At 56.8% G+C, this 8873-nt stretch overlaps 2 protein-coding genes across 3 annotated transcripts in view; one reads left to right on the top strand and one right to left on the bottom strand.

Annotated features, from left to right (window-relative positions):
- The window catches only part of FBXO6 (F-box protein 6), a 5141-nt gene extending 2523 nt beyond the window's left edge, over nucleotides 1-2618 (top strand). Inside the window, exons 2-5 of the mRNA XM_008589829.1 lie at nucleotides 212-338; nucleotides 815-910; nucleotides 1839-1974; nucleotides 2185-2618. Of these exons, the coding sequence (XP_008588051.1) occupies nucleotides 212-338; nucleotides 815-910; nucleotides 1839-1974; nucleotides 2185-2412 (587 nt within the window). The 3' untranslated portion in view covers nucleotides 2413-2618. The remainder of the gene's footprint in view (nucleotides 1-211; nucleotides 339-814; nucleotides 911-1838; nucleotides 1975-2184) is intronic.
- Nucleotides 2619-2727: 109 nt separating this feature from the next.
- Nucleotides 2728-7577, bottom strand: MAD2L2 (MAD2 mitotic arrest deficient-like 2 (yeast)). Of its 2 annotated transcripts, XM_008589817.1 has the most exons (8): nucleotides 7148-7576; nucleotides 6942-7060; nucleotides 5896-5967; nucleotides 5221-5321; nucleotides 4317-4411; nucleotides 3930-4003; nucleotides 3323-3415; nucleotides 2728-3079 (listed from the first exon to the last, which is right to left on the bottom strand). In XM_008589817.1, the coding sequence occupies exons 1-8, from the start codon at nucleotides 7185-7187 to the stop codon at nucleotides 3038-3040; spliced, it is 636 nt and encodes a 211-aa protein (XP_008588039.1). In that variant the 5' UTR covers nucleotides 7188-7576; the 3' UTR covers nucleotides 2728-3037. The 2 variants fall into 2 exon arrangements, with proteins under 2 accessions (XP_008588039.1, XP_008588044.1); XM_008589822.1 differs by lacking the exon at nucleotides 5896-5967 and having other exon boundaries at nucleotides 7148-7577.
- Between the last annotated feature and the right edge of the window lie 1296 nt (nucleotides 7578-8873).

Genomic DNA, 8873 nt, shown 5'->3' with positions numbered 1-8873 from the left:
TGTGCTTAGGCTGGTGGGGTGCTGACCATGACTACACAGTGCTCTTGAGAAGGAACGAGCTAGTTAACTCTTTGATGTCCACAGCCTCAAAGATCTGAGCATGAGCAAGCCCTGCTTCCCGCTTACACTCACCACCCTCCTGCAAACAGATGGGGAGGGTGAGACTTGAAATTTACCCAAGGGATCTCACCCCAGCTTCCGTTTTTCCTAGAGGATATGGGATCATGGCGAATCGATTCCAATGAGGGGGACCAGTGGAAGGTGGAAAGGCTCCCTGGAGATCATGGGACAAATTTTCCTGACCCCAAAGTCAAGAAGTACTTTGTCACGTCCTACGGGTAAGACAAATGAACCAAGCAGGCTTGTGTTGAGGGGAAAGAGGGTCAGGACAACTTTGTCAAATCTCAGGCCTAAGTGAGGGTCTCTCTGCAAAGCTCGAGGAAGGCAGTTCCAAAACCTGCTGGGAGTCCACACTTCCTGCAGCCAGTAGACTCAGTAGTTGGGTTAATGGGCAGTGAGGGGTGGAGATCAATTTAAGGAGGCCAGGAGTCCATCAGGCAGTTAAGTTGGGGTGTCTATAAGCATCCCTAATCTAGCAACATGAGTTCAGAAGTCCCCTCCTCGGTGTCCTGGGAGGTGCTGCCTTCAGACTGGGATCAAATACCACCCAGGCACAAGCGTGTCAAACTCCCCTATATTTCTCACTGGCCTGCACCAGGCAAGGGACACCCTGGATCCCCTGAACCACCTCCCTGGGCAAACAAGGGCATGCAAGAGCAGGCCTGGAGACACAGCCTTTCCCTCTGCTCCCCAGCATGTGCCTCAAGTCCCAGCTGGTGGACCTCAAGGCCGAGGGCTACTGGGAAGAGCTGCTGGATAAGTTCCGGCCAGACATCGTGGTGAAGGACTGGTGAGTGGGGCCCATGGCCCGTGTCCCCACGCTCCGCACGTTTCCACTTCCCTTCTTGCCACACCCACTGAGTGAGAAAACCCGTAGTAAGTGTCCTCTGCCCAGCAGTGTCCTAGGGCAAGGGCTGCCCCCAGAGGCAGGCAGACCTGGCCCGCCCCTCTCTGCTGACAGACCGAGCACTTGTCATCCCACAGCAGCTCTTGGCCTTCCCACCACCCTGTGACAGTCAGCAGGATGCATTAGCCCCAGTCTGCAGATGGGGAGACTGAGGCCTACAGATGAGTTGTCACTAAACAGGCACTGAGCAACAGAGGACCCCAGCCCTCTGGCATTCCTGGAAACTCATGCCCTCTTGCCGATCTGCTTCTCCTTCCCCTGTTTACCCCACAATTCTTTCCCACGTTCCTATTCTGTGTGCAGAATTGTGCAAGGCTCTGGCTTGGCCCATGGCAGAAGCAGGACCGTAGCTCCAGCCAAGGCCCCAGAGCAACCACCCCAGGGGTGGAGGGGCGAGGCTTGAGGGCTACGCAGAGTTCACTGAGCTGTGCAGAGGGTGAGCTCCGCGCCAGCGCTGTCACACAGGGCAACCCCTTGGGGCTCCTGTTGGATCCATTGTGATGCACAGGTGACACAGCTTGGACACACCAGGCCTTTGTAGAGGGCCTTTTGCTTTTTGAAGTCACATCTTCAGTATAGTGTCCCCAAGAGTTGCCCTTTCCTCAGATGTGGTAACTGAGGCCCAGCACGGATAGACTGCCCAGTCTGGGTGCAGAGTGGGGCACAAAGACCACGGACACCAGCTGCGCCTCGTAGGCAAGCAGTGAGTGCAGAAGGGAGGCTCCAGCCAAGCTCAGGGAAATGAAACTCGGGGCTCCACTGAGGCCAGCCCCAGCGGCCCAGATACACAGCTGAACCCCACCCTCCCCAGGTTCGCGGCCAGAGCAGACTGTGGCTGCACCTACCACATCCGAGTGCAGCTGGCCTCAGCCGACTACATCGTCTTGGCCTCTTTCGAGCCCCCACCTGTGACCATCCACCAGTGGAACGACGCCACGTGGACAGAGGTGAGGCATCGCCTGCTTGCCCTGCCCCCCACCTGCTTCTCCTGGGGCCAGGATGGCAGTAAACAAAAGGCAACCCCAAGCCCGGAACCCCTGCCTTCCAGCCTGGGCAGCTGTCTCCTAGGGGACCTGGCTCCTCCCTTCTCCTCTCCAGTTGGGTGATCTCCCCACCTCACCCCCCTTCCCAGTTCTGGTAACATCCCCTCCCCCCAGGTCTCCCACACCTTCTCGGACTACCCTCCTGGCGTCCGCCACGTCCTCTTCCAGCACGGGGGCAAGGACACCCAGTTCTGGGCAGGCTGGTATGGGCCCCGAGTCACCAATAGCAGCATCACCATCAGCCATAAGACAACCAGGGAGCCAGCCTCCTCCACAGCTCGGCCTGAGACGATGCCGGAGCAGGAGGAAGCTGCCCGGCTGCCCTCCCCACATCATCTCTAGAGGACCTAACAGGCCCTCCTCTGACAGCCTTTTGTCCGTCCTGTCCGGGTCCCCTCCAGCAAGAGCTGAGCCTGTAGTGGACAGTGAGGTCCCCTGCCCTGGGAGCTCCTGCCCCAGTTCCAGCCTTGGGCAAACCCACAAGCTTGTGCTAACTTACTGTCACATAGTTCTGGTGCTTTGTCATAATACATGTTTTCAGTACCCAGCGTGGAGTTGGGTTTGTAGGTGGGGGGCAGGGGTCCCTGGTCCTTTGGTAGAGAAGCAGCTCCTCCCCCAGGTTAACCTGGCCATAGCTGTCCATCCCACTCCGACTAGTGACAGCCCAGCTCAGCCCAGAAGGCCCCTTTATTGAAACAACTCATAGCAGTATTTGAGACAGACCATGCTGGCCGGCTGAACCCCAGGAGGCTGAGAAATCAAGGTCCCAGCATTTCTTGCTGCCTGCCTGGGGAGGCTTCCCGCATGAAGGCAACCAGACCTGAGCAGCCCTGGGCTGGAGGGTGGGCGGTCCACATAGAGAGGTAATAAGAGCACTTGGAATCAGAGTGGCCCTGCAGCGCTGCCTTGGGCTGAGGGACCCTCAAAGTCTGACAGTTGTGGCATCAGTGGGGTGGCAGGCACATCCTCAGCTGCTTTTATGAGCTCGCTCTTCTACGTAGAGCTGCATCTAATGGAAAGAAACAGCCATGGTCAGGGGATAGCCGGGGCACCCCCTCTGAAGGGCCTATGAGCCAGAGTAGGACCGCATGGCCACAGCCAGGGTTAAGGGAAAGGGAGGGAGATGGGAGGAGCCTTACACTAAGCTCTCCCCAGTTTTCTACCCCTAGCCTTGACCGGCAAGGCCTCTGCTCTAGGCCTCACCTTCTGGGTGTCCCCTAAATGAAGTCTCCCCAGTCCCCATGCAGCTCACCTTTAAAATGTCGGACGTCATGGTTTTTAGGGGTATCAGCCGGGGGTCGTGCATGTGGACATCCTGCTCATCCGCCAAGATCCAAGGGAAGTCCTAGGGAAGGGACCAATGTGAGGGGATGAAAGGGGACTGGACCCTGGCCTGCCCTTACTTTGCCATCCTCCCCCCTCCAGGGCTGGGATCCTCAGACTTGAGGGAGCATCAGAATCCCTAGGGAACTGCTGGCATGCAGATTCCCAAGCTCCTTCACCACCAGAGAGACCGAGTCTCTGGGTCCAAGCTGGGGCCCGGAACCCAAGTGACTTATTGAGCCCCAAGCACCCATTCTGAAATTGGTGGGCAATGACTTCCTTCCCTGAGAACCCCCATGTCAGAAGAGCCAGGATGAGCTGACGACCCCATCACGTGGCTCCATCAGCCTCCTCTCAACTCTGAGTGCCCAGATGGAGCAGTGACGGGCGTGTGGCCACGTGGTTAGCACACAAGAACCTGCTGGGTGCCAGGCACTGCCATGAGCAATACCCTTGCCTGCCTAGCACTGTGGCATCATGTTTTCAGAGCCTCCCAGCTGTCTCCCCAACCACCCCCCAGACCAGTCCCATCTCACCTTGATGACTTGGATCTTCTCCATGTTGCGAGTGGCAACTTCTCTCGTGTGCACCAGGACTGTGAAGGTACAGCCTGGAAAGGCAAGAGGTGGGTCAAGGTTGGGCCGCCCCATGCCATGCCAGCCTCTTCCCAACTCCCTCGCTGGCTGGGCAGCCCCCTAGAGTAGGGCGTAAACCAAGTGCTAAGAAAAGGCACAGTCAACAAAGACTGAAACCAGGTGGGGTCAATCAGAGAAGCTTCCTGGAGGAGGTGGGCTCTCAGAGGGATTTTGAAGGGCAGGAAGGAAAAGATGAGGCTTGGTGCAGCCAGATAGGTACTTGGGAACACAGGCCAACTCAAGGTAACCATGGAAACACAAGGGAAAAAGGGATGAGGGGGAGCACACCTGGAGGATTGTGGTCCAGGACGGCATCACACACACTGATCTTCAGGATGAAGGCTCGAAGCAGCTGCTCAACATGGGACAGCAGGGAGTCTGAGCTGGGAACAAGAGAGGAGGGTCCCCCATCACACTGGTGCCCTCCCTCCACCAGCAGACACAACCCTGGAAGGAGAGCTGGGGGTCCAGAGCCCCTCCAGTGCCTCTGAGCGTTGGCTTCTAGGGCCCAGGACCCTAATTAGTCTACACAGTTAAAACCAATGCCCAGCCCCAATCAGACTAAGTCAGAAAGTGGGGAGGGATGTAAGGGAATCCCAAGGTTGTTCTAAGGCACAGCCAGGGCATAGCCCAAGCCTGTTCATACCCTAGGACACCAAGCTGGGAGGGGAAGGGCTGCCTGAGGCCACACAGCCAGTGGGGACAGGCTGGGGCTAGATTCTAATGCCCTGACTTCTTCATACAAAGCATGCAGCTGACCAGCTAACACGTGTGGCCAAGGTCAACTTCTAGTTGACTACAGACCTGACACTGGACTGAGAAGTCAAGAAATTGGGTCTGTGTCCTGGGCTCTACCACCCCTCAGGCAACCCTGGATAACCCGTCACCTCTCTGAACCTTGGTTTGTCCATCTATAAAGTGAGGTTAGGACTAGCCATTCACCAAGCTATGACTTTCCATGTGTGGCACGGGAGAGTGTCCCTGTAACCTGTGCACTGTCCATCGAGGCTGGTGCGAGGCCAGCCATGTCTCAGCCGCTAACAGGCTGAAGCCCTGGCAGGCTGGCTTGTCCTGTCATTTCTCCTCTCAGGTCTTCACCAGGGTACTCGGGGCTGCCTGAAGGGGGAGGGAGGAAGGGGGTACTACTGGAGACCTCACACCAGCTAGCAGCTGCAGGGAGGAGGCAGCTCACCTGATGGACAGCAACGGAGGTTGGGTGATCTCAAAGACGAATTTTTCCACTGGGCGGTGCTCTTTATCCAAAATTACCACCACCACTTTCTCCACATCATTCTGCAAGGACAGTAATCCCCCACTCCAGAGCCGGGCACCCTGTCCCTCCCTGCCCCAGGAAGGATGGGAAAGGGCACACTCATAGCCCTACTCAGCTGCTAGTCTATGGGTCCCCAAGAGTCCAGAAAGTGGGTTTAAGAAGTTCAAGTTGGCAGTCCTGGCCCTGAATGGTATAGGCTAAGAGGAGAGGATGCCTGGATCCCATGGGGGTCCCAGGGAGACCAGGACAAGATAGGAGGAAACCCTGAAGGGCCCAGCCCAGACAGAACTGTCAGGGTATGGGGGGCACTGGAAGAACAGATGTGACAAGAACCCAGAACACTCTGGGGCAGCCCCCACTCAGAGCCAGCCCCACTAACCTGGACTCTTGGGCCTAAGGCACCCTAAACTTGACCCACGTGCCCTGGGCCTGTCCCTACGTGGGGTTGGTCTCCAGAGTGCGGGGAAAAGGCTTCTGAGTGTTAGAGCCATGGGGACTCTGCGTGGTCCCAGCATCACCCCACCCCAGAGTCAGGCCCATGAGTGTGGAACAGATTGGGGGTGAGGTGGCTGGAGGGGCCTGGTACCTCCTCACCTTCTCCAGGAGTGGCTTGACGCAGTGCAACGTGTCCTGGATATACTGATTCAGCTCCGGGTGACAGGACATCTGCACACAACCCCGTGTGGCTGGTGAGGCTCGAGGCATGGATGGGGAAACCACCTAACATCCCTCCAGAAGCCCCAGGCCACATCTGTCTGAGGCCCAGCAGCTCCCTAGGGCTCCCTACCTAAGAAACCCATCTACCATTTATCCATGGAGGAAAAGAAGTTAGAAGACAATTCAATGTAAACACTAGCATTTAATGTAGCATTAGGGGTTCCTAATGTGGGATCCATGGGCTCCTCTAGAGTCTGAAAATGTACACAAAGTTGTGTGTATTTGTGCATATGGGCATTTTTCCAGAGAAAGGACCCAGAAATTTAATCAGATTTCAAGTTAAGAACTAAGGAGCTGTGTGGCCTCAGGCAAATTACTTAACTTCTCTGAGCTTCAGTGACTTCATCTGTGACTAATAGGTGAGGATTAAATGAGATGAGTAAATACCTAGTACACAAGAGGTGCTCAGTGTTGGTTCTTTTTTCTTTTTCCCTGTACATCCTTTAAGCTTCCACCACCTTCCAGTATTCAGTCATTCATTCTAATGTGTACTTAGTGCCTTCTAAGGGAAGGCGCTTCTAATGACTGAAGACAGAGCAGACCACTTTGTCTGCCTTTTAAACTTAAGCCCATTAGAGTTTACGATGAATGAGGGGAGGGAGAAAATGCCAGAGATTTACGGGAATCCCCTCCCCAATCCGAGGTTCACCAGCTTCAGGAGCTCTTTTAAAACAGGGCAACTCTAATCCGAGGCCCTGGTCTCTAACTTCTGTCAAGGGGAACTCCCCTTGCAGGGAATGGGAAGAAAAGTCACTGCGGTGAGGGCTGGCAGTCTGTGGCAGCTGCTGGGAACTCGAAGGCAAGGCAGGCCCCTGGGGAATGAGGGAGCGGGGCTGAAGGTGGAAGAGAGTTTTCAAAAAGCCACCTTCTACCCACCGTGACCCAGGGGCCGCCGGCCGTCCTGGCGCGGCCTAGGTGCTCACCTGCACCGGCACGTTGTATTTCTTTCGCTTCTGGAAGATGCCCACCGGGTAGACCTCGCGCACGTAGAGGATCAGGTGCACGGCCACCTCCAGGAACTCGCAGAGCACGTCGGCCACCACTGCAAAGGGGGAGCACAACCGTGTGCGCTCCGGGAAGCCCGCCGGCCCAGACCTCCCCCCCAGGTCTGCAGGTCCAGCCTCCCTACCTTGGCCAAAGTTGAGATCCTGTCGCGTGAGTGTGGTCATCCTGCCCGCTACCTGGGGAGTGGGTAGCGTGTAGTTCCAAAGGCCCAGGAGCCGCGGGGCCCGCCCGCCTCCACCACTCCCCACCCCCCAATTCACACAGAATCAGGGCAGCTGAGAAGGGCCCCCGCACGCTGGCGTCATAGCCTCTGTCACGGGCCGCGCGCGCCCCCTCGCCCAGCTGTCTTAGGGGGTAGAAAAGACCAGGGCTGTGCCAGCAAAAAGGAAGGGCCGCGGACGCAGATGGAAACAGCTGGATGTGCGGGGCCAGGAACGCAAAGCCGGACCCGCGGAAACCGAAGCTAGGGGGGACTAAGACTCCGCCCCCTGCCGGGCTGGATCCCTCTCCCCTCGCCCGGGACCCGCTCCGGCCTCCGTTCCCGCCCGGGGTCCACTCGCGCCTCCCGCTCAACCCGCGGCCTCGGCGCCGCTCGGTGACGTCCGCGGCGCTCCGCGGGTCCTAGCGCCCGCCGACTAGGCCACGCCCATCCCCGCACGGGGCGGGGCCTGCTGGGGGCGGGGCCGGCCTCGCGTTAGCCACCCTAGGGCGGGGCAGCGGGCTGAGACTGTGGCGCTGCCTCCCTTCGACATCGGGTGGGCGCGAAAAAAAGACCACTTGGGTCTTCACCTCGGATCGCTACGTATTTTCCCCTCCAGTCCCGGAAGGGAGAGGATAGAGGTTGCTGGTGTGGGTCAGGTGGATGGCACAACTGGGGACTAAGGGCAGCGACATCTACCGCTAGTTCCGTAGTCATCGTTCCCGGACCCACAGCTGCCCGCCCAACCGAAAGCAAATCCGCTGGTTCGGGGGCGAGGAAGCGAAAGAGCGGAGTACACCGGGGCGCCCCACCCTCATCCGGTACCTCAGTGCAGCCCGGCTGACCGCCCAAGAAGATAAAACGTCCCGCCCTGTACTTCATGACAATAGCTGACCTTGACAGAGCTCCAGCTGTGTGCTATGCACTGGGCTAAGGGTGGACGTGGGTTCTCTAAATCCTCACAATATCTTTATGGGGCAGTTACTATGATTGTCCCCTTTTGTACAGATGGGCCAAACGAGGTTCAGAGGGGTGAAGTAAGCTGCCCGAGTCACACAGCTAGTTGGGGGACGCAGGGTGACGGAGGTGTCTTCCGTGTACTGTTCTGGAGTCCCCCAGAGGCATAGACTCAGTCTGGAAGAGTTGAAAGGCTCCTGAGATATGATAATATTATTAAAATAATTACTAACACGGGTCCAGCACTTAGGTGTCAAACACTGATTTCTTTAATTCCCTTGTTAACCCCGGGAGCTAAGTATCCATTTTACTTTATAAATGGTAAAACAGGCCCAGAGATGTTCCCTAATTCCCCCAAATCATTTGGAATACAAACCCAGCTCTGACGCCTGTTCTGACACGAGGGCTTCAACTTCCTTACAGCTCCCTGTTTTACTGGTGGGAAGACTAAGGGAGGTCAGAGCTTACTAAGAGTCTTGTCCATCTGTTTGTACACAGATCTAGCCAGGAATGTCTACCGTTTACAGTTCATTATTGGAAATCTGAACACCCCCTCCCCACCCCACCACCATACCTTCAAACATGTATTTATACACTTCTGCTGGGGAGGAAAAAAGTAACCTGGCCAATTAAGCCAGGAATGTCAGCAGAGCATTTCTCAAAAGGCAGTCCTAGGAAATCTGCATCAGAATCC

Source organism: Galeopterus variegatus, unplaced genomic scaffold (genome assembly GCF_000696425.1).
Source record: "Galeopterus variegatus unplaced genomic scaffold, G_variegatus-3.0.2 Scaffold138, whole genome shotgun sequence".
NCBI lineage: Eukaryota > Metazoa > Chordata > Mammalia > Dermoptera > Cynocephalidae > Galeopterus > Galeopterus variegatus.
Note: the sequence above shows the minus strand (reverse complement) of the source record. Positions and strands in the feature narration are given on the sequence as shown.